Source organism: Musa acuminata, chromosome BXJ3-11, assembly GCF_036884655.1.
Source record: "Musa acuminata AAA Group cultivar baxijiao chromosome BXJ3-11, Cavendish_Baxijiao_AAA, whole genome shotgun sequence".
In the NCBI taxonomy this organism is placed as follows: Eukaryota; Viridiplantae; Streptophyta; class Magnoliopsida; order Zingiberales; family Musaceae; genus Musa; species Musa acuminata.
The window spans coordinates 24491804-24517159 of record NC_088359.1 but is presented as its reverse complement, the minus strand read 5'-3'; the positions used below and the strand labels follow the sequence as shown (position 1 = coordinate 24517159).

General features: G+C 37.3%; 1 protein-coding gene across 3 annotated transcripts; it reads right to left on the bottom strand.

Moving 5' to 3' along the window:
• Positions 1-7830: 7830 nt before the first annotated feature.
• LOC135653177 (serine/threonine-protein kinase CTR1-like) lies at positions 7831-19612 on the bottom strand. 3 transcript variants are annotated; one of them, XM_065174804.1, is made up of 15 exons: positions 18914-19612; positions 17234-17532; positions 17006-17147; positions 16356-16459; positions 15032-15240; positions 13801-14145; positions 13659-13699; positions 12742-12810; positions 11631-11731; positions 11440-11524; positions 11161-11259; positions 8744-8812; positions 8503-8634; positions 8209-8303; positions 7831-8121 (listed from the first exon to the last, which is right to left on the bottom strand). In XM_065174804.1, the coding sequence occupies exons 1-15, from the start codon at positions 19412-19414 to the stop codon at positions 8013-8015; spliced, it is 2400 nt and encodes a 799-aa protein (XP_065030876.1). In that variant the 5' UTR covers positions 19415-19612; the 3' UTR covers positions 7831-8012. The 3 variants fall into 3 exon arrangements, 1 of the variants encoding a protein (XP_065030876.1); XR_010502356.1 differs by lacking the exons at positions 7831-8121; positions 8209-8303 and adding exons at positions 9589-9705; positions 9822-9876 and having other exon boundaries at positions 8567-8634; XR_010502355.1 differs by lacking the exons at positions 7831-8121; positions 8209-8303 and adding an exon at positions 9589-9876 and having other exon boundaries at positions 8567-8634.
• Positions 19613-25356: the final 5744 nt, after the last annotated feature.

Sequence of the window (25356 nt, the reverse complement as noted above, 5' to 3'; positions counted from 1 at the left end):
CGCAAATAGAAACCCGATTAAACTCATTTTTGCTCAAAGCACAAAATAGAGCATTCATAGCTCTAGCATTCAATGAAAAAGTTTTTTTCTCCAAATCATTCCATTCATTCATTAGAGTAGAAGACATTTGAAAACCGCTTTCGATAATATTCCATAAATATAAATCTATAGAAAGCACAAAAAAACTCTCATTCGAGTTTTCCAATATGTGTAGTCCATCCCATTGAACATAGAAGGACGAATGATAGAAAATCCCTCTTGAAAGCCGAAAAGAGTCATTTCTCTTGGGTGTTAGACCAAATGAGAAAAGAACATAGCTCTGATACCAATTATTAGGAACGAGTCGGTACTAAGAGGGGGGAGGGGGTGGGGTGAATTAGTGTAGCGGTAAAAACGTCAATTTCGTACTCAATTTTTTGTTTCGATTAAAACTGATTTCGGAAATATGTTTGACTTAAAACACGTTCGTAAGAGTGTGCAGCTAGAGTAAAGAGGAAGTATGGCAATTTGCAATAAATGTAAATAGAAAAGCAAAAATGCAAACCAGATTTTATAGTGATTCGATCGTCGTGACCTATATCCACTCCCGATTCCTCTTCCGTCGAGACTACCGGGATCCACTAATGATCTTCCTTCAATGAGCGAAGACCAACTACCCTTTTATACCCCTCTTCTCATTTTCACAAGCTTAGGAGACAACCTTTATAAACCCTGAGATTTCGGGATACGAGCGGTACCACCGCCTATAACCTGACATTGGGTGGTACCATTGCCCAGTCTAGCGGTACTACTGCCTAACACACTGTCACTAGGTAGTACCACCGCCTGACAGCCTCGAAGACCGAGTTTTTCGAGTTTTCCAACTCAGAGGCGATTCTACCGCCTATTATGGTGGTGCCACCACTTGGCCCAACATTTTGGTCATTGAATGGGCCTCCCAATGAGCCCAAATCACTCCTAATTTAGGCCCAATTAGCCTCTAATTGAGTTGGCTCAATTCCAACCCAATTATGTGCTAACTATGAATTTTAAGACATTCACTACGCTAAATAAGTCTGTAAGTCTAGGTTTCTTCCGGCGAACTTCCGACGATCTCTTGGCAATGTTCCAACGGACTCCCGGCAAGCTCCTAGACTTCATGACAATCTTCTTGGCGAGTTCTGACAAGTTTCTTTGGCAAGCTCCTAGTCTTCTTGGTTAATTCCGACAGAACTTCCGACGAACATCCGAACTTCTGACGAACTCTCAAACTCCCAACGAAATCTCGTTCTTGACTCAAGGACTTCATTTTGCTTTATGTCTTGCTATCATAGTTAATCCTGCATACTTAAAACCCACTTCGATCTAGACAATTATTACAAAGCTTGAATCAAGTGTTGTTTGACATGTCATTGGTTTATCGACGTTTCGTCCGATTATTCGACGCATCGTCCTCTCTTGTAGCCTATTGCCCAATCGGTCAGTTGACCTCTACAACTCTGATTTCCTTAGTACAATTTTAGCTCTTCTTGGTCCGATGCCCGAACTCATGGCCCGAAGCCTTCTGTCGATACGTCGACCAATCCTTCGGCTCGACGTCCAATCTTCTGACATGTTTTTCCCTAGCCCAACATGATTCTCCCTGATTGAAGCTTCCTGCATCACTCAAAACGCAGATCAAATCATAAACAATATCAATTGGTTTCATCATCAAAATCCGAGATTTAACAAGTGTGTCCAAGAGGAAACGATATGAGGTGAACAGTGCATACTTGTGGCATTGTAGGCTAGGTTATATCCATGAGGGAAGGATTCAAAAGTTGCTAAAGGATGGATATTTAGATTCATTCGATTATGAGTCATATGCAGCTTGCGAGGGTTACCTTCGTGGAAAACTGACCAACTCTCCTTTTGATGGAATTGGAGAGAGAGCCACTGAGCTATTGGAACTCATACATAGTGATGTATGTGGACCCATGTTAACTTATGTCATAGGTGGTTACTCATACTTTATTACTTTTACTGATGATTTTTGAAGGACATGTGTACTTGATGAAGTACAAGTCCGAGGCCTTTGAGAAATTCAGAGAGTATAAAATTGAAGTGGAGAACCGAACTAGAAAGAATATCAAGACTCTTTGTTCAGATCAAGGAGGTGAGTACTTAAGTACAGATTTCACCCAGTTCCCTAAGAACTATGGGATCCTATCCCAATGGACAACCTCTTATACACCTCAGCTCAATAATGTATCTGAATGGAGGAATCGTACATTGTTAGACATGATGCGGTCTATGATGAGCTTCGTCGACCTACCTATCTCATTCTAGGGATACGCCCTAGAGATCGTAGCTTACATTCTGAACAGAGTTCCAACTAAATCGATAGTGTCTACACCATATGAGATATGAAATAGAAAAAGCCCGATCTTAAGGTTGTTAAGATTTAGGGTTGTCCTGCCCACGTTAAAAGATACAACCCCGATAAGTTGGAATTGAGGACGGAGCGGTGCAAGTTCGTGGGATACCCAAAGGAAACTTATGGATATTATTTCTATCATCTTGAGGACCAAAAGGTCTTTATAGCCAAGAGAACAGTGTTCCTTGAGAAGGAACACATTCTTGGTGGAGACAATGGGAGCGTGATAGAGTTGAGCGAGGTTGGAGAACCTAGCTCAAGCACCACCCTACAACCTGAGTCTATTCAAGTACCTAGCACACAAGTTCCGACTTTACGTAAGTCCGACAAAGTATCTCATCCTCTTGAGAGATATATGGGATATATTAGATGAGAGGATATTAAGGTTATTGATCCTCAAACCTACAAGGAGGTTATTACGAGTATAGACTCTGGGAAGTGACAAGAAGTCATGAATTCTAAGATGGATTTCATGTACTCCAACAAGGTTTGAAACCTTGTTGATGCACCCGAAGGTATTGTACCCATTGGTTGCAAGTGGATTTTCAAGAAGAAGATCGGAGTAGATGGAAAGGTAAAGACCTATAAAACAAGGCTAATGGCTAAGAGGTATCGTCAAAGGTAAGGTGTTGACTATGACGAAACATTCTCACCCATAACCATGCTAAAATCTATCCAAATACTATTGACTATTGCAGCATAGTATAATTATGAGTTCTAGCAAATGGACGTGAAAATCACATTCCTCGATGGCAACCTCGAGGTGTATATGATATAGCTTAAGGGATTCGTGTCCAAGGATTGCTCAGATAATGTATGTAGGTTGCTTAGGTTCATTTATGGACTAAAGCAAACTTCCCGAAGTTGGAACATAAGATTTGATGAGGCAATTAGATCTTATGACTTCGTTAAGAACAAAGATGAGCCTTGTATGTACAAGAAGGTAAGTGGGAGCGCTATCACCTTCTTGGTGTTATATGTGGAGGACATCCTAATAATTAGGAATGATGTAGGAATGCTATCTACATTAAAGACTTGGTTATTTAGGCACTTCTCCATGAAGGACTTAAGGGAAGCATCATATATCTTGGGGATTCGGATCTATAGAGATAGATCCAAAATGATGCTTAGCTTATCCTAGTCCAGGTACATAAACACTATTGTCAAAAGGTTTGACATGAAAAATTTTAAGAGAGGCCTCATACCGATGAGACATGGGATATCGCTTTCTAGGAGTATGTCCTCAAAGACTCTTGAAGAAAGAGCGAACATGGATAGGATACCATATGTCTCAGCGATAGGGTTTATCATGTAGGTCATGCTATATACCAGGCCTGATATAGTGCTTACTCTGAGTGTCACGAGCAGGTATCAGGCGGATTTAGGCTTGGAGCACTAGAAAGCAGTAAAGTGTATCTTTAAGTACTTGAGAAGGACTAAGGATCTTTTACTGGTATATGGAGGTAATAGCCTTAGGGTTATATGCTACACGGACTTGAGTTTCCAATCCGATGTCGATGATAGCAAGTCGAATTCAGGGTATGTGTATACCCTGAATGGAGGAGCAGTATGTTGAAAGAGTTCCAAATAAGATACTACTGGTAACTCGACCACAGAGGTGAAGTACAATGCTATAGCAGAGGTAGCAAATGAGGGAGTCTAGATGAATAAGTTCATCACATATCTAGGAGTCATGTTGGGCAACGAGGAGTTGATTCCCTTATATTGCAACAACAACGGGGCGATTACTCAAGCGAAGGAACCCAGGTCTCATCAGAAGTCTAAGCACGTTCTGAGGATGTTCCACTTGATCAGAGAAATCGTAACCCGAGGAGATATAGTAGTGGAAAGAGTTTCATCCGAAGATAACATCGCAGATCCACTGACAAAGTTGTTGTCTTAGATTGTCTTTGAGCGTCACAATGGTCTAATGGGGATCAGACACAGAGGTGATTGGCTTTAGGTAAAGTGGGAGATTTCTAGTCATAGGTGCCCTACAAGCCAATCACATGAGTGATGGCACATGTGATTTGACACGCAGTCTTTTTGCTTATTATTATTATTATTTGGTATTTTATCACTTTATATTGCTTGTTGCATGAATATATTGTGATATATCGTGATGTCCATAGATCTGTGCAATGGGAATCGGATCGTGTTGAGATCATGATAATGAGACTGATTCGCCTTTAAACACAGATCCTAAATAATCTTGGTCATAGGTTACTTGAGAGGGACATCGAGATAACCGGACAAATTGGTGTACTATATACCCATCCATATAATGGATGCAGTTGGTCTCATAGCTACTCGTGTGGGGACATTAGGGATACAATGCAGGTGCTTATTGGAGAATGAGTTCACTCATTAATCCGCTCACGGAATATTGGATGGTTGATGATGCCTTATTATCAGATAGTGATTCCATCATCCTAATAGTGTATTTGGTCCTTAGACTTGAGACACCAAGGATGTCCTGTATGAGTACTATACTCTTTGATACCGGACTTATAGGTCTAGAGGTTCTAGATCTAGCACAACCGGTCATCGAGAGTGGTAGCCAACCTTACGAGGGCTATTGAGTGCCGATAGAGGATCATCCACTCTCGGTATCATGAGAAGAATATCTCATGTGTTCTTGCTTAGACAAATCCCTGGCCAGGGTCATTTGGATTGAGAGAGAAAGAGTTCTCTGAGAGAATTTGATTAGGGTAAGACTCGTGTAAAAATTATATGGGCCTGATAGCACCATATCCGGTATACAATCTTTGGGATGTTAGATGAATGAGGGACTATAGGGTCATGGTAACTAAGGATAGATAGGTCCAAAGGATTGGATTCCCCTGTATCATTTGGGGACTGCGACGAAGTGGCCTAATACATCTATAGTCGATGAGTCGAGTGAATTATTATAGAGATAATAATTAACTGAGCCAAAAGGAGTTCTGATAGGTATGACTCACGACCAACTCAATATTAGGCCTAGAGGGTCACACACATATGGTAGGCGTTGAGATAAGTAGATGTTCGGATATGAGATATCCGTTGGAGCCCCTATCTTATTGGATATCCAATAAGCCCCTGAATTATTGGATCCTATAGATCAAATCCAATAAGAGCTAATAAGAGATTATTGGGTAGAGACCCACTAATCTAAGAGGCTTGGGTAGTTGAATGGAGATCAAGTATCTAATATGACATGATCCGTTAAGGTTAAGTTGATAGGGGGCCTCTATAAATATGAGGGAACCAAAGACCCATATGTTAGAGGTTTTTTTTTGCTGCCTCCTCCTATTCTCCTCTCTCCCTCTCCTCCTCATATTACAACTCCTATTTGGGGCATGTGGACAGTAAGAAGGGGCAGCCCCTTCTTGATTGTGTGATGCGTGCAAGGAAGAGTTTTGGGTAGCGATTTGATGAGCATCTTCGTAATCCCTACCATGTGAATCACCGTTAGAGAGGAGGACAGCTGACCTCCTTCATCCTCTCCAATAAATTTGTAGGTTTTTAGGAATATACGATCTCCCTAGGTAATTCTCTTACGTGTAGTTTTTCGATTTCATGGGTTTTTATACACCAACTTTTGCACGATGATGAAACCTTCCTTTCTGCGAGAATTCTAGGATTTTATTTTTCTGTTCTTCTACTACGCATGTGATGTCGCCCTAGATTTCTCAACACTTTAGGCATAAAGTATATAAGGGAATAGTGCATAAGTATGAAGAACCCTTTAATTTTTTTATCAATAATAAGTTTTGTCTTTTCTTCCACCTTCAAAAGAAGCATAGATGGACCACCCAATTATAACACGGTAGGCAATGTATTCTACAAATTATAGCTGTTTGTGTGGCTCAAAATTTACAATATCTTTTATATGAATAACTTGAAAGCCTATCACTTATATTCGCAAGATGCTTCCCGAAGTGTTCCAACTCGTTAACCCCCCATCAGAGTCTCCTACGAAAAGTGAGCTGAAGCCATTTTAGTTCATCATAAGACAAAGATACCCAACGGAGCAGAAAAGATTGAGTACATGACAAAGTGGCAAAAGTTTCCCTAAATAAAAGCCAGTTGGGAGCCTAAACGGTTTAAGTGAGGGAGAAGCAATCATCAAAGCCTATTAGGAAGTGTCGATAAGATTATAAACGGTTTAAGTGAGGGAGAATGTCACAGATGATCGTCACGCACTCGCAACACCCTTGTCGGCGGACCATTCGTTAATTTTGTTTGCTTGTACATATGCTTAGCAGCATATTTTGCTTTGTTTTGTGTGTTTTTGCTTGAAAACTGTGAACATGAATAGTTTGCAAGGTTATAGAGCGATCACTCGCCATAATATATAAAACTATCCCAAAATGATCTAGTTTTCACATGCCATGACTTGTTTACTATATGTTATTATGTGGAAAAAAAACGTTAATCATCTCAGCACCCAAAACCCTTTGCATGGCACCTTGCTAGATAGGGATCTGGAGTAATTTTGGGCATTAATTAGATTCACAAGTTCGTATATTAAACCTATGGAAACTTGCCAACGCGCCCGACGCCTAGTGAGTATCATTTGTAAACTTGTGACTATTTGTTTGCCTTCTAAAGTGCTTATTTTCTTCTTCATCTCTTGCACACTAAATATTTACAAAATTACTTGTAAAACTGTTCTATTGGGGAAACGTCGAGACTTGATTGCTGCTTATTTTCGAACTAATCAATTTGTTCTCTTATAAGTCAGCCTAGTGATATTACAATTAGGCTAACCCTTTACAAATAACTTAGAAATTTTAAATAGGTCTGTGATAATATAACCACTAACTTACTTCTTACATCATGATGATTACAATTCATATTTAGAAATAAAAATTAGGAAAAATGATGCATGCCAATATAAAAATTTAAAATATTCATATAGAGTCCTTGATAAGATCTATCTAGCCTAACATATAATTTTAAATATTTAAGATCAACTACATGAATCTTTTATCGTTCTTGAGATATATAAAAAATTATATATTTAATTAAATTTAGAGTACTTAAATCTTTAAATATTTTGATAGTTATATTTATATCATTTTAAATAATTTTTTTAGCTTATCCTTTATCAAAACAATACCTAATTGTTCATAAATAAAAATATTTATTTTTTTATTTTTCCTATTAATTTCACATATCCTTCTCAACATCCTTCTAACATTGTTGATATATATATTATTTCTTAATTACCCAATACTACTTAGATCATAGTTTTAAATTCTGATGCATCCTATAAATGAAAGATATACATGAGAACTTACGGTGAATGGTGGTAAAAACGAATCAATGCCACAATTATAAAATGCACCCAGCAGGATATTCAAAATTGAACCAAAGTTCTATGTAGAAAATTGTGTGTACATTGTGTTATCATCTAATCATTGGATGGACTAAGGACATGAAAAGAGTTATATCTGTTGTAAAACATGAAATAGATTTTAACTTTAAACTAAAGAGTAAAGACGCTAATTCAAATTTTGTTGAATGCAAATGCACGATCACCTGTAATTGATACAATTGGAGCAGACTTATGTACATGTAGGATCACAAAAAGTACACCAGCCGTTTCAAAAAATATGCAACTAGCCTCCTATTGGGCATTCGGCATATCAGTATGTAATGGTTGAGGTGGCAGAGGCTTGAGCAGAGATTTCAAGGAGTCCATGATACTAGAAAAAGCCGGTCTTTTCCATGGCTCACTGCAGTTCAACAGATCATTTAAGAACAGAAGCAGAATGAAGAAGTATAAGAAGATTAATTACCAAGGAATTGCACTGTCCACATACTTGGCCCAACAGGACTCAATTATAGCAGCCACCTGTGGATTTACATCACTTGGAATCTCAAGCCATCTTCCTTTAAAACCAACCGCAGCAACCACCTGTCACATGACAATTTATTTCATATATTAGTAATTGTAATGATGGCACTTCCATGTGTCTCAGCACATGTAAGAAAACAGACTTGTATTAAATAAATGCATTTGCTAATCGGCAAGACATTGACAAAGTTCAAATGATTCCAAATTCATCGAACTAAAGCCCTCTAATCATCAATACCAATGGAATAAAAACAGCTACCTGAGCAGGATTTAAATTACTCCATGGTTGTTGCAATGTCATAAGCTCCCACAAAATCACGCCAAAGCTGTAAACATCAGACTTCTCGTTTGATGGTTCATCTCGAAGTACTTCCGGTGCCATCCACTCAGGCTAATGTGAACAAAGAAAATCAAAGTTGAAAACCAAAACAACTCAATTAACCTATTGTAAATCAACCAAATGGATTTAGTTAAAAGCATGTACAACTAAAGCAACTTACGGTTCCTGCAAGAGACTTAGATGAGAGAAATGTGTTTGCCTTCAGTCTTGAAAGACCAAAATCACAGACCTGCAGTTCAACAGAAAGCTATCACTGCAGTAGTGGTACACAGAAAAACTAGGTATATATAGTCAATTGCAGTAGGATAAACCAAAAAGGAATCCGAGTTTGACAAATTGCATCTGCTTGACATGGCTGTAAAACAAAGAATATGAGATACTGACATAGACAACCTGACAGATGACACGGCACATATACAAAAATGAGCACATATATTTGCTATTTAATATTAGACCTTATGTAATATCGATGTTCTATGATCATCACACATGAAACTTTATAAGAATCATAACAACCATTTATACAATTAGCAAACATTTACAAAATACCTTAAACATGTATACATAATACCAGTCAAAAGTCAGAATCACATGTATATTGCCAATATTTGACATGTTTTGTAGCCCTTTAAAGATGATACAAGAGCCCTACAAGACACAACTCATTACTTTAGAGAGTAGATGATACAATTCGTCTTAACATGCTTCAAGTACCAACACATGGTGGAAAGTTGCCAACGCGTATAGGCATAACACTGATATGACAACCATTTTGCAGGATCTCTTAGTATGACGCAATAAAAGTTTTAAGATAGAAATACCATCTTGGGAAGGAAAAAAGAGATGTCAACAAGCCATAAGCATTCATGACAGAGAATACTAAATAAATAATTTTGCAACTGGGTAAAGGCATAATTGTCTATTCTTTTTATCAATGCTAGACAGAGTTTATAGGTAAATTGTTCAAATAGTTTGTCAACACAGACACAGAGTTCAGCAGTCTACCTGTATCATGCACCCATTGGTGCAAATACACATCTTTTGCCAAATGCCAAAAAGGAACATCTATATATTGTTAGCTTCTACCAGCAGGCACATACTATACTGGCACATGAAGCAAGCCTGCAAAATTAAATCCTTCTATTTCAAGACCTTACACATTCAGATTTGCTGCTCTTACATTTTCTCCACTATCAATTTGATTCATTCTCACAGTTGGTTTTTGCAAGAGATCAAACCTGTTCGAAACTTATCAGAACTACAAGGCCTTTGGAACACCTTTCAAGAGGAAACCTACACCACATTCAGCAATTGATTCATCAAAGAAAGAAAAAAAGAAAAAAGGAGTACCCAGTGCACAAGGCTCCCACCAATACGGGGTCTGGAAAAGGTCAATACATGCAGCTTTACCGTTAAATATTTAAAGAATCTGTTTCCGTGACTCAAACCCTGGTCTCTCATGTCATAAAAGAGCAACCTTATCATTGTACCAAGGCTCGCTCTCATGAAAGAAAGAAATAATAAATCATTTTACCAATCAAGAGAGAACTTATTCTCTTTCTTTGTCAATTATCATCTTTTATAATGAACAGGGCTATACTATGTGTTGCAATTGCATATGATGATGCCAAAGACAAAACATTGCATCTCAGGAATGATAATACGGACTATAGTATGTGTTGCAATTGCATCTGATGATGCCAAAGACAAAATGTTGCATCTCTGGAATGATCATACTCTGTTATCGCTTGTTACAGTTCATTATATATCATCCAAGTAGGACTATTTGCCGGCTGGAAGGAGCTGCAACTTTGCAAACTTTTCTTCCACATATTAGCAGGAATGCAGATGTACATTGAAGATACCAAGCTAATGAATTAATTTTGTAAATTACAAACATAGCATCTCCGTGTCACAAAATAGCATGCATGCCGTAGTTGACCTCTACTGGATAACCTCATTCAGCAACAAAGAAGTAAGATCATAGAAGCTAATACAAATTAACAGAAACAATTTTGTTGATTGGAGCACAATAAGACCACATGAGAAATGGAAAGAAAGCTCAGGTCTGTGGTATCAAGTGAAGCTCTTAGAAATTTAGGGTAGTTAAAAGTTAAAATATCTCTAGGACATTAGCAACAAAGCGATTTGAAACTTGAGATCAAAGCATGGTTTGAAAAACCGCCAGGACCAGTACAAACCAGGTGATAAATAATGGTTCCATGGACAACCAGACCACAAACCAGCCCAATTCAAGCGTTTCAGGTCTGGTTTAGGGTTTTTAATTAAATGGTTAAAATTTCAACCTCTCTCTATATATATCACCAACAAACCCTTGAGCTAATTTCATAACCTCTCTCTCTCTCTCTCTCTCTCCTATCTTCTTCCTCCTTTTCTTTTTATTCTTGTGTTGGTATGTACCAGACTCATACCAGTCTGACCAATGACTGGCACCAGCTCTGGTACCAAAATTTTACACCATGAACAAAAGCATAACTAGAGCCATAGATGTTAAGCAGCTTATAATAAGAAATAATTCTGCAACCAAAGTCCAAAATATGTGAATATAATTCTTACTTTCACTGTGTACTTTTTGTCAACGAGAAGATTTGGAGACTTCAAATCTCGATGAACGATAGGAGGATTGCGTTTGTGAAGATAATTCATTCCCTTTGCCTGGAAAAGCAAATACCCATTAATAAATATGTACCCTGCATCACTGCAAAAGATTATTAGATATAAAGTTACCAAAAAAGAAATGGCCTTAGCCTTTCTGATTGCTGTACTTTAAAAATTGTGCTACGCTAAATGCAACTTATGCAAAAAAACTGAAATCTAATTAGGTAAAAAGCATACCACATCAAATGCCATACTTAATCTACGCCTCTCATCTAGAACTTCCCTTGCGCCATTTCTATGCAAAAGCCGATACAAGCTGCCTCTGAAATTCATCAAAAGAACTTATGTGTACTGACTTCACTGAGTCGTTTGATAGGTATGATTTTGTGAAATGTATAAAAGCACGAGATGAAGAAAGAGGAAAATACCTTGACAAATATTCAGTGACAATAGATAGGTTCCGTGGCTCGGTAACAGCACCCATGAACAAAACTATATTAGGATGCCTTAGGCTTTTCATTATAGCAACCTAATGTAGAATAATACAATAATCATGAATCTTAGGTGAAAGATAAAGAAAAAACATTCACATGCTGCTGTAGCATTCTTATGAAGCCCAAAAAAGATATCTCAATGTACATGTCTATTGGCAATGGTGTTCGCGAACTTCCAGAAAAATGATATTTAACTTATTGCAAGTGATCAGCATCTTAACCCAAATGCAGACAGTCCATTGTATCAAGAGAATCTGATTATTCAACATGTCTAACTATTTAAACGCTTTTCTTATAGAGAGGAAAGGGACTTGCTTTTACATTTCCAGCACTATATATATATATATATATATATATATATATATATATTACTCCTCTAAACTTCTGATATCAGGAAAGTCCTTTGCTCTCACTGAAACTTACTAAATTTCTGTTATGGTATGGCCATTTATCCATGTCTAGAGGTTAAGCAGTTAGTTTTAGAACCTCACAGCAGCAGTAGTACAGATACCATGTATTCCTACATGCAACCTCATGGTCAATTACATTTCTCTTCCTACAGACAATATTGTTTTTCTCTAAGGTTTTGCCTTCTTTAACATATCTTGATAATGAGATAAGCATTGAACAGTAATGTGCCATAAACCCACTATATTCAGAGGTAACATTGACTTTTCCGTAATATATGCAGCTGAAAAGTACAGAGATCTGAGCACAAGACTGCCCAGTTTCTTTAATTAAATTCTTGATTCGAACTGTTGAATCAAAAGGATACATGTGAAAATCACATAGCCAGAACATGTAGTCTTAGCAGTTTATGTGATTAATGACTAAATTCCACCCAGAGACTTCATGCATAATGTACACATGTTGGAATAATTGATCAAACAAATCATAACAACAAGGGCCTGACCAGGTTATTAGGTAAGCTGATTACTATGACTTATGCTTTGTAGTCAACAGGCAGCGATAAATTTTATAAAATTAAAAAAAATCAGTGTGACATTTATCCAGAGCAAACTGTTACATATTTACTTGAGCATACCTCTCTTAAGAACTCTTTTAAGCGCTCAGGATGGAGATCTTGTTCCATAAGTATCTTGACAGCAACATCCTACAGGTAAAAACTATCTCATAGCTTCAAAAGAACAATTCTGCTTTTAAAGATTCTGAAATAAGATTTTAAGTTTAAAAGCACAAATTATAATGTCTTCAAAATTGAACATAAATTTCAACATCCATGCTAGGTGATGGACATCATGGGTTAAGAGCAGTATGGGGTCCGAATGGTGTGAGCTTCTGAATGTGCACCACCTAAAAGAACAAATTCTGCTTTTAAAGATTCTGCAATAAGATTTTAAGTTTAAAAACACAAAATTTGATGTCTTCAAAATTGAACATAAGTTCCATCATCTATGCTTCTGAATGTACACCACCTAAGCGTTGAGACATGAAGTACTTCTCTTAGGTAATTGCATGGATTCAGCAAGAGTCATTGAAGCATTGGTGGGAATAGAACCATTTTCACCTTTACTTTCGTAGTATAATTTAAAATTTTATTCTTCTGCAATTGAAGTGATGCTGCTCAAGGCAGGAACACATTAGCATTGTTAAAGAGATTTGTAAAGCTAATTGTCGATCCAAATAGTTGCGGCAAGTGCTGATGATTAATGATCACGATCACGTTACTATAATGGTAATGCTATGCTTGTCTGATAACCATAAAACCATAGGATGTTAAAGTAGCCACTCAATTTACAAATGATAAAGTATCAATATCCACAATAAACATCAATGACCAGTTGTTTATGGCAACAATTAAATTAAAGACTCCACAGACAATATGGCCTAACGTAGCTCATGTTTATGGAACCACTTATGCTGAACATTGGAAACTGAAAAACAGAAAATTTTCCTTTATATTAAGCATATAAAACAGTTTATGATAAACAAAGTACATACCGAACCATGCCATTCAGCACGATGGACAGTTCCAAAAGAACCTGAAAAATAATACAGTTACAAATGAAAACATACAATCTAGTTTCTGCATATGGAATATGTTCATAGAATATAGATAACCAGAAAAAAAATGTGCATTTACCTGCTCCTATCCTCTCCTTCAGGACCAGTTCACTCCATGGAATATTTAAGTCATCTATGGCAAGGCTTATCTCATTGTTAGGTCTATTATGCCCCTGTTTAGAATCCTTTATAAGCCTGAAATCCTTTTTATCAGCCTTTGGATCAGGAGGAATGATATGGAGAACATCTTTATGTCCAGCTTTTGATGGCTCTGGCCGAGCAACCTTTTGAATGTGAGGCAGAGGTAGCTCACAAAGTTCAGCTCCAGTAGCTTCTAGTGGTGAAGATATCACCTCTACAGACTTCTCATCCAAAGGCCTAGAGGAAGATAAGTCCACAACATCTCCTTGAGCAACAACAGCACCTTAAATAGTACAACATGCAATTTCAGTTGATGCCCCTTACGATATTACTCACAAGAAATTAGTTGTCATAAAAGCTCATGCTGTTCAATAGATAGTGATCAAAATGGTGACTATCACATAAGTAAATTAGCAGCACCATGACTTGTAGTGACCAAGGAACTCTTGAAATTACAATTTAAGCATTTAAATCCAGTCTAATCAACAACGAGAATCAATTGAAACCACATAACAATAAAGAAGAATTACAATCAACCACTGAATTCACAGTTAAAGACCTTTGTTCCAACCGTAGCTTTCAAAAGTAAACTTCAAGCATTACATGGATTTTCATTAAATTAAAGTTTCAATGAATGGACTGATGTGATTATGCTCGAGTCCACCATAAAATTTTGTAATCAAAGCACCTGATGAATGGCAAGATTTGACTTCAAGTAACAAACAAGCTGTGATGGTGCCCTCCAATTGTGAGGGGACATAAATTGTAATGTGTTAAATAGCTAATACAACTACAATGGAATGCTTGGATTGCTAGGAATAATGAAATTCACACAAATGTAATTCTCAATCCATTAAGTTTCAGTGTTTTCAGAAGAAAAAAAAGATGCATTAGGATAAAGAAGAAGAAATCTCAAGTGAAGAACGTTCAATACTGTATGGACAACAGCCAAGCATCGTGACCGTTTTAGATTCTCGAGGTTATTGAATAGTCAAACAAATACTAAATGCATAAGCTCCAACAGTCCCATTGTTACCAGAGATTCGGTGGATAACAATGTTAGGACATCTGGTTTTCAAGCAATCAATAAAAGCAACATGAACTGGTAGCAGAGTTAAAATACAATGACACATTCAAATCAATGTTTGTGTTATATTCATGGGAGTCACCTGCTGAAGCGTCATTGAAGAAGAGATTAAGTGATTGACAGTCCAGAAGATATTGCTTGGCCAAGGTTCTAAAATTCACAGTTACCTCGGTTGATTTGGCTTTTGGAGGACGCAAAGGTGAAGATATTGAAATGGAATACGGTCCATTCAGCAAAGAATCAGGTTCACACAGATTTCCTGGGTTCCTAATCAAATCAACTAAATATTCCCTGCCAATAGAGAAATTTTATCAATCAGTTGGCTTATTGAATATCAGTCCAAGATCTGTGAAGGTTGCAGAGTTAGGCACTTAAACAATCTAGTAAATGCTGATAATAGCTGTCATGCAGCATGAACATGCTACAGTGTCTCAAATTAAAATCAGTTACAAGAATATGAGTGTTTGACTGTCTACTAATGTCCATTTTGTACAAGGAATTACAGATAATATGAGATAGTGCAGTGAGATCTAACTACTCTAAAGAATCATATAAATGGAAAAAAATAATAATAATAATTATCGACATTTGTGACCTGTCATGGACAATCTAGAGTAATAGAAGTTTTGATGAAAATTCCAAGAGCTCGTGAACACCATGAAACATTGTAATTTTAGCCACTATATATTTCCTATTTGCACAAAGAGACTATATAGTTTCGGTCCCTGATCATAAAACTTAGAAAAATAAAATATTAGGAATATGAATTAGTAGCATAAGAGTGGCGTGGTCATAAAGGACTTGCAAATCAACAAAAATCTAAGTGAGAGATATGTTTATCATTTTAGTTGGCTACTAGAAACCTCAGAATCAGACTCTTAGGAAGTGATTGGTTATGCCATAAACAGGCCGACAATTAATGATCTTAATTCTCAACAGGATCCAGTATCTCACTCACTCACTAGATATGGAAGGATATGCAAGGTCTCTTTATATCGGAATAAAGATGCCCTTTATGAGTCAGCCTATGTATTTAAGTGGCCACTGACGCAATTTGAAGGAGATGCTCCAACACTATCAAGGTTACAGTTTCACTTGTATATTTCTCTTTATTTGCAACTCACTCACATGCAAATTGTTGCTTTGTTGCAGTATTCCATACTGTATCTGGGCCAGTTGCGCACAAGCAACTCAATTGCATTACGCTGTGGTCATACTGGTCTATTGAAATTGCAAAATTATACATCAAGAAATTCTATGAGGCGCCTACCCATCCATGATCAGTGCTGCCATGCCACAGGCACAGTACAGCACAATAAGTATAGGAAGTAATCATTCCACAGACCAAAACTCTCTAAACTAACAGTTCATAATTAGCATAATAACTTGGAAAATAGAGTCTGCACCTTTCAAGACCAAAGCGCACCAAACATGAGGAAGCATCACCAGTTTTGCAATATTTGCAGCCTTTGGCAACTCGACATGGCAAATTAATTGTGTCTGCCAACATCTACAGACACAAAAGAAAAATGACAAATTAGAAATTAAAAACATCCCAACAAAATCTTGTGACTTATGAATTTATTAATAGCAGAAGTTTAAGTTAACTTCATGCAATCAAACATACAAAAGGAACACAGAGCATTAGTCACCATTGAAAATGAGAAAACAAATGAGACATATGATGCTTGCTAAGATGAAATGTTATGTTCTCAATTAGTCACACAACAAAATTAACTTAAATATATTTTTGTTTATGAACAATTAAGTATCACTTTGATAGAGTATAAAATCAATAAAGGTAGACAACGACCTAAGAAAACTTTAATAAAAACTGTACATAAAGAATTAAATAATCTTAACTTAACTAAAGCTACGGTTCTTTATAGATCTCAATGGTGGTAAAAGTTGCATGTAGCTGACCTTACATGGTTGGGACTTTGCGGCTTTGTTGTTATAACAAAATTAGCTTAAGTGAACCTAAGTTTAGACCTTTCAATTAAAAAAAACTTAATAAGCAAAATTACACAAAAACAATGGTGCCTTGCAAAATCACCTTAAAAAGCAATGCACGATGCCTGCAGAGACCAACTGATAGCTTCCCAATTGGAAGCACAACAGAACCTGAAGTAGCCTTGAGAGCTTCACTGCACTCTTTCCAGCGATGAAGAAGATCCTCTTCATTAAAAGCTGTACCTCTTGTGTAAGCAAATGCATACTCATTATCAAAGAAACAAAAGGATCATATTGGTCATCTACATGTAGGGTGCTGAGAGCAACTTACCCCATGTGGGAGCAGACAAGGTTTGCTAGCTGATCCACCATATCTTTCGGTGTGGCACAGCTGCATGAAAGGCCAGCTGCCACATTTTGTAACTGCCTTAGATCGGGATCATATTGTCTATCTACAAGAGCCACTTCAATCGATGAATCACAGGGGTGAACAGTTTTCAGTGACTCAACTGATGGAATCCGATTCTCTTCTTCCACATCAGTACATAGAGTCCATACAAATGGATCCATTCCCTGAATCAGATAAAAGCCATCCGGAATTTTGTCATGGTATGATAGGCATCCATTTACCTGATGAAAAAAAAATAAAAAAGTAAGTACAGTGTCATGTACATGGATCAATATTCACAGAATTAAAGAGTTTCTGGATTCGACATAAGGAGAGAATAATATTAATAAAGGTGAGCAGAAAGTAGTTATTAACAACTGGATACAGTGCACAAAAGGAAGAGACCTAAGCTATGTCATCTATACACTGATAAATGGAGAATAACAACTTATAATATGTTTTTTATGGTACCAGCTGCCAGAGAAACCATGTGGATTACATTAATATTTCAAGTGCAAATTAATTGGTAATCCACCTTACATAAAATATTTGCAAAGAATATTTGTGGGAAAAAGAATAGAAATCTTTGAAGGTAGTCAATATATGTCGGTTTATTTTCTCACTTGGAAAGCAACATCTGAGCAAATAATCATTTACAGATTTTAACAACTGAACAACAACAGAAGCATAAAGCTTGATAGTTATAAATTTATCATTTCCAAGGTCAAGCATGAGAATGCAACAGCAGCACGAAGAGGCCACTAGGTTGTGTGGTTTTTGTTTGTACAGACAATAAATGAGGGCCCATATATGTAGGTCATTATGGATAATGGATAAAGGTTCATGAAGGATGACTACTAAAAATAACGTGCATGTATTTTCAAGAAGAGAAGAAAATGAAAGAATACTACCAATTGATGACCCTCATGGAAAACCTTCTTCGTCGTTCATGTTGGACGATTCTAACAGTGTACTAAACATGTTTGGTCTTTCATTGCTAAAGAGGAGAAATTTTGTGAATGATACTTGAATTAATTAACTAAATTCCAACTGGAGTATTCAAAGCAACAATGTATCTTGACGGATTAATCCCACATCGAAAGTGGAAAGACTAAGATTGACTTAAAATGATCCAATAGGTATACTAACTTGGCATATGCATTTTGAGCTATTGGTTCAGATTCAACGAAGTTAATATATGGTTCACCTTATTGGTCCGTACCGATGTATCAACCAACTATTGATACAGTATATACCAAACGTACCGACTCATGACATATGGGGGCATACCGATGTGCCCCTTGTACCGGTCCTTTATCGGATCAGTATGTACCGCACGTACTAGGCAGTATTGCAGTGGTACAGCAGACCGGAGGGCGTGTCACATTGTGAAGCCACCATTGTCTAACAGATTTCGAAGAAGAAGTTGCATCCACGCGTTAGTGTGATTCGTTGTGGTGAATGAACATGCCTTGGCAGCTTGGATTATGACAAACTAGCTTCCACTGGGTTCCAAAGTAAAAGTAACTAAACCGTTGAATCTAGTTATTCTGGCACCAAACGGAATCAGATTACGCGAAAAGAACAGAGCGGAGCAAAGAGATGGGGCGGTTATATACGAACCCAGAAGCGATGGGAGATGGACGTGGGAGAGACGCGATCCGGAAGCACTGTTTGATCCAAAGCGTCCAAGAAATTGGGGTCGTCCGCGCACGCCGCCTCGGAGCAGAGCCGAAGCGCCAGGGCGAGCTGGAGCTGGTACGTCTCCTCGGCCTGCTGCGCCCAGCTCTTGGCCGACAACAACGACGACGCCTCCGCCACGGCTCCGTCCGTCGTCCGGCCCTCGCCCCCTCCGGCAGACGTCCGGGCCGCCATTCGGCTGAAAGCGTCCGCGTCTACGGTCGCGGAGGAGATCGTGGCGGGCACGTAGAAGTCCCCGCCGGAGAGGGAGCTCTCCCCGTAGCTGCTGCCGCTGGACTGCCGCTGCAGCGGCGCGACGGCGGGGGCGATCGACCAGTCGAAGGGGGAGGCGCGGGCGCGGGCCTTGTCGGTGGGCGGTGGCGAAGAGTCGTCGGGGGACTGGCTGAGGAGGGAGTAGTTGGATCGCCTCCCGGCCATGTCCATCCCCAAAAGGTAAAGACGGGGAACGGAAGGGAAAGATTGGAGGCTGACTTCACTCGATTATATTCATCTTGTTGTTTTCAGTGGATTTGTTTGTCTTCGGGGGCGGTGGCGGAGGTTGGTAGGGCCGGCGTCGAGGAGCTTCCGTCGATTCTGAGACCCGGAGGCTGGAGAGAGCCGATCGTCTCTCTCTCTGAGGGCCCCTTCTTTATTATTATTAGACAAAATTACAAATATATCCCTGTACGCCACTAAAGTTGAGCACACCTTAAGTTAGACTCGTACCATTTGTGAACTTTTTGCAAGTATTAAAAACATTAATATTGACTGCATTTGCACACACAAAAAAATGGTACCCATCATCTTATATAGATCATATAATCAGTCAAATTGATTTGATATAATATTTTTTAAATATTATGGCGTAAAAAATATAAATATTATGATGATTTTAATATTTATAATGATGGTCTTTATCACGGAGTGTGAAGATATTTCAAATAAAATTTTAAACTCTCAATTGGTTTGGTATATTATCATCAAGTGAATATTTATGATATAAATATATTAGATAAATATTTAGACTTTTAAATTTTGTAAATTGATTTGTGTAAAAAAAATAATATATGTAAAGAAATTTGTTAGAATCCTTGTATATTCTTTGGGGTTGATTTCTTCAAGCGATCGGTCTCCTTGGAATTCTATAGGATTTCTTCATCTAAGTTGCTACTCAAAAGCTACAGAAAAGATTCATCTATTACTTGAGAAAAAATGATGAATATATGACTATTTATAGGGCTTCTAAACCTCAACTCCTAATATGACTCGTACTCAAGACTCCTACTTCTAACCAACTCCTAATATGACTCATACTTATGACTCATATTCCTTTACAACTCCTAATTCTTATCTAAGAAACAACCTCCTAACCCTAGTTGACATCTTCACCTCTTTAATAGGGGTCGGCTAGGTAGGTTTTACATGAATGCCCATCTCAATTATGACTCTCCTAGCTAAAGTTCCAACAGACCCGTCCTCTTCAAATCAACCTTGTCCTCGAGGCTGACGATCCATGAATTCTAAGAATTTGATTTTCAAGTCATCATAGTTCTCCAAAGTGGCACCTTCTGCTGGTAAGTTCACCCACTGTATTAGCACTTTAGTAGTGGGTCGTCGTCGTCGAGTCACGATCCGTCGATCAATAATGACACTCGGTTGGGTCTGGAGTTCTCCTTGGGTAGTCATATTTGGTAGATAGCTTTAGGCTATTTCGTTTTGTCCTAGCTTAAGCTTTAAACATGACACATGGAAGACTGGATGGATTCGGGAGCTAGCGGGTAAGTCTAATATGTATGCTACAGTTTCGATGCACTCCAAAATTTGGTAGGGTCTATAGAACCGAGGTGAAAGCTTCATAGATGCTCTGGTCTGGATTGATATTTGCTTGTATGGCTGGAGTCGTAGGAAGACCCTATTGAATCTCGTATTTTGATGATGAAACCAATTAATAATTGTATTTATGTTTTAATCTGTATTTTGAGTGACGTAGGATGCTTCGATCAAGATGAGACAATTAAAGTAGGAAAAATCATGTTGGGTTGGAGGAACATGTCAGAAGATTGGACGTCGGGCCGGTGGATCGATCGACGTATCGACAGAAGGCTTCGGGCCGTGGATTCAAATATCGGGCCAAGAAGAGCGGGTATAGTGCCAAGGATATCAGAGTTGCGGAGTCAACTAGCCGATTAGGCAATAAGTTGCAGGAGAGGACGATGCGCCGAAGAATCGGATGAAACGTCGAGGGACCAATGACATGCTGGACAACTTGATTAATGCTTAGTATTAATTGTCTAGATCGAAGTTTATTTTACATGTGCAGGATTAACTACGATGGAAGTAAGACATGTGGTAGGAGTTACGTCGGAGTCAAGACCATGATCACGTTGGGGGATCGAGAGTTTGATGGAAGTCCGGACGGTCATCAGAGGTTCTACAAGAAAAAATCCGAGAAGTCCAGGAGCTTGCCAAAGAAGCTCGTCAGAACTCGCCAAGTGGATCGTCGCAAGTCCAGGAGTTTGCTGGAAGTCCGCCGGAGCATCGCCGAGGGTTCATCGAATGTTCGTCGGAAGTTCGCCAGAAGCTCGCCGGAAGAAGCGATTGACGCACCAGAGTAAGTTGTAGTAAATGTCTTAAGAAATATCGTGGTTAGCATGTAGATTAAGTTAGGAATGGGAGGTGATCCCATTAACTTAATTTGGGGGCAATTGGGCCCTTGACAGACCTAAATTGGGCCGAATGGATCAGCCCATTCGGACCCAGAATTCTTGCCAGGTGGTGCCACCTTTAGGGCCGGCGGTGCCACCGCCTAAGAGCTCAGTCTTCGAGCGAGACTGGGTGGTGGTATTGCCCCAGTCAGGTGGTGGCACCGCCAAAGCTTGGTCTCCAAGCTCTGTCAGGCGGTCGTACCACCCAGTCTAGCCGTAGTACCGCCAGGACCCCGAAAATCCGGGAGATGACATTTTTGAGCTCCAAATTCAAACTAGTTTGGGGCCTATATAAACCCCACCCTTTCCTATATGAAAGGGCACCAAAAATCCAATCTTACTCTATGATTTTTAGAGCTCATACGTGTTGTAAAGGCTAGAAGTTCTCCCCCCTCTTTTCTTCTAAGTTTTGAACTTTCAAGAGAGGAGAGAAAATTTTGTAAGGGTTGTCTCCTAAGCCCGTCAAAAGGAGTGAAACTGTAAAAGAGTGGTTAGCCTTCGCCTATTGAAGGAAGGCCTCTAGTGGACATTGGTGACCTCATCGGAAGAGGAAGCTAAAAGTGGATGTAGGTCAAGATTGACCGAACCACTCTAAATCTCGGTTTGCATTTACTTTCTGTTCTCTATCTTAACTGTAAACTGCCTCCATAGCTTTATTTTAACTGCACTTTGCCTAATCTAAGTTAAAGCAATTTCCGAATCGGCTTTTTTACCGAAATCGTTTTTATCGTACGAACGCCGTTTTAAATTGTCGAAAGTTTTCTGCTGCACTAATTCAGAGCTCTTGATCCTAACAATTGGTATCAGAGCCTTGTTATTTCTTACTTAGATTAACACCCAAGAGAAATGGCTCTTTTCGGCAACCAAGAGGGTCACTCTCTCATTCGTCCTCTCTTTTTCCATGGGACGGACTACATTTATTGGAAAACTCGAATCAGAGTTTTCTCGCTTTCATTGAATCTTGATTTATGGTATATAGTCGAAAACGGATTTGAAATATCTTCTCTTCCAATGAACCATTGGAATGATTTGGAGAAGAAGACGTTTTCTCTAAATGTAAAGGCTATGAATGCATTATTTTGCGCCTTAGATAAAAATAAATTCAATCGAGTTTCTTTGTGCGAAACGACTTTCGACATATGGCACGCTCTTGAAATCACACACGAAGGTACTTCTAGAGTTAAAGATTCAAAAATCAACTTTTTTTAATGTATGATTTCGAGCTTTTTTGAATGAAGTCGAGCGAAACCATTGTTGACATGTACACCCGTTTTATGGATGTCGTCAATGGTTTAAAAGCTCTTGGCAAATGTTTCTCAAATTTTGAACTTATTAGTAAAGTTTTATGATCACTTTCTAAAGCTTGGGAATCAAAAGTAACGGCAATATAAGAAACAAAAGATTTAAATATTTTTTCACTTGAAGAACCTATCGGTTCATTGATGACATATGAAATGGTGCACAATGCACATGATGAACATGATGAACAAAATCACCTTCCAAAGAACAGGAAGGATTTGGGACATAGAATATTTGAAGACCACTCGAGCAAAAGCTCGAGTGATGATGAACAAGAACTACTCACTAAGAAATTTAAAAAATTAAAGAAACAAAAAGAACGGAACTACTTACTTTAAACGCAAGAAGAAGAACACAAAGTGGGATGAATCGAACTCCTCCGAAGACGAGGAGAAAATTAAGAGATGGCAAACTACGCCATAATGACATTCAACGATGAGGTAATCAAAACTCTCTTAATTTATTTCGAAATTACATGATGCTTTCCATAATACATTTTCTGTTTTTTAGTATAGAATTAATTTTCTTGAAAATTACATGTTTAAATAATAAAATAAAATTGTAAAAATTATGATCATGCTAGTAGTTTTGAAAATAATCATGAAAAATATATATTTTATGATAAACAAACAAAATGATTTTGATTGAAAATATGAAATCATGCTATATGTGGTTAAGAAGTAATAATGTGTATTATATTGATTTCCATTATTATTTCTCGATTTTGATTAAATAAAATCATATTTGATTTGAAGAAATGCATAATAATGTAATATTAAATATTTTGATTGACAATTTTATGCATGAGATTTTAAGTTATACATGATAATAAGCATGTGTTATTTTCATGAGTGTATTTGAAAAATATATGACAAAAATGTATCCGAAAGTATGAACTTATTAAAATCATTGTTCGGACGTTCTTAATTCATTCACTTAATTGCTATAATGAGAACTTTACACTATTACATGCCTTAATAACATGTTGAAAATTATGTGTTTTGGATATAAAAATTTCCATGATCATGAGCATGTTTTATCTTCATGATCGTGTTTGAAAATCTATAGCAAAACCATGTCCAAATGCATGAAAGTGTTAAATTTTATTTTCGGATTTTTTTTATCCTAACAATTCATTTTTGAAAATCTATTGATCTTGATGGTTTTATGACGAAATTCATTTTTCGATCCTAAACGTTGATGCATGTTTTTATTTAGCATAAATGAAAAAGCATGCTAACATGAAATCAATCACTTAAAATGAAATACATAAAAAAGGAAAAATATATTATCAATGAAATCATGAATCTACTTATGTTATGAATTTTGTGAACCATAAAAATGATTTTGATGATTTGAATTTGAGATGAGTTTTATCAAAATCATGATCTTGATTTCTTGGAATAATATGAGATTTCCTTTTATGATCATTTCGATTATTTAAAAGGAGATTTATCGAAATGATTCATGGAATTTTGGATTCATGACTTGATCCTTCATTTGTTTATGAGATGGTTGAAATCTTTGTACCTTTGAATTCTTTCCTTCTCCTTTCGATTTTTGAATTTATGTATATTATATATTGAAGATTTGAAACCATGTTTTGATATCATGCATACCCAAGAAATGTTGATTTGATAGATTGAATGAATTGAAAATGAATTATGATTTTTCTCTTGAATATAACTACTGATTTTTTTTTTAATTATCATTTTGATTTTTCGACATTCGATACATGAGATTTTATTATGAATCAAAATTTCTCATTAATCGATCTCCTATAATTCTACTTGATATTTTCTAAAGAGGAGATTTTCTAAATGAATCATTATTTTTCCTTGTGAGTTCTTGAATTTATTACTTGATTTTCTTTTAAAACAAGATCTCTTCTTTGTACTCCTATGATTTTTCTTGATATTTTATTTAAATAAGATATTTACTATATGAATCATGTCTTTTGGTATTCAAATGATTTTATCCTTCATGATATGATTTCTTTGTATTTATGGCTTGCATAGCTTGAAATGTTTTGGAATGATGCATGCAACACTATGATTTTTCCCTTAGATAAAAATGCATGCAATACTTTAATTTATGATAATGATGCATGCAATGATGAAATATTCATGATAAAATAATTATTTTAACATTCATGACTTGAATTTTTATCAATACTATTTACCTTTGTCATGATTTAGATATTGACGTAAAGGGTCTTCCCTTCTTTTTGCCAATGTCAAAGGGAGAGAAAGAGTTGCTAATATACACATCTCAAAATAAAAGATGCTAGCTTGCACAATACAAGAAGAAAGCAAAAATAGCTAACTTGCGTATTGCAAAGAAAGCAAAAATCACACTTCTAAGAGAAGAAAGAATTTGCTA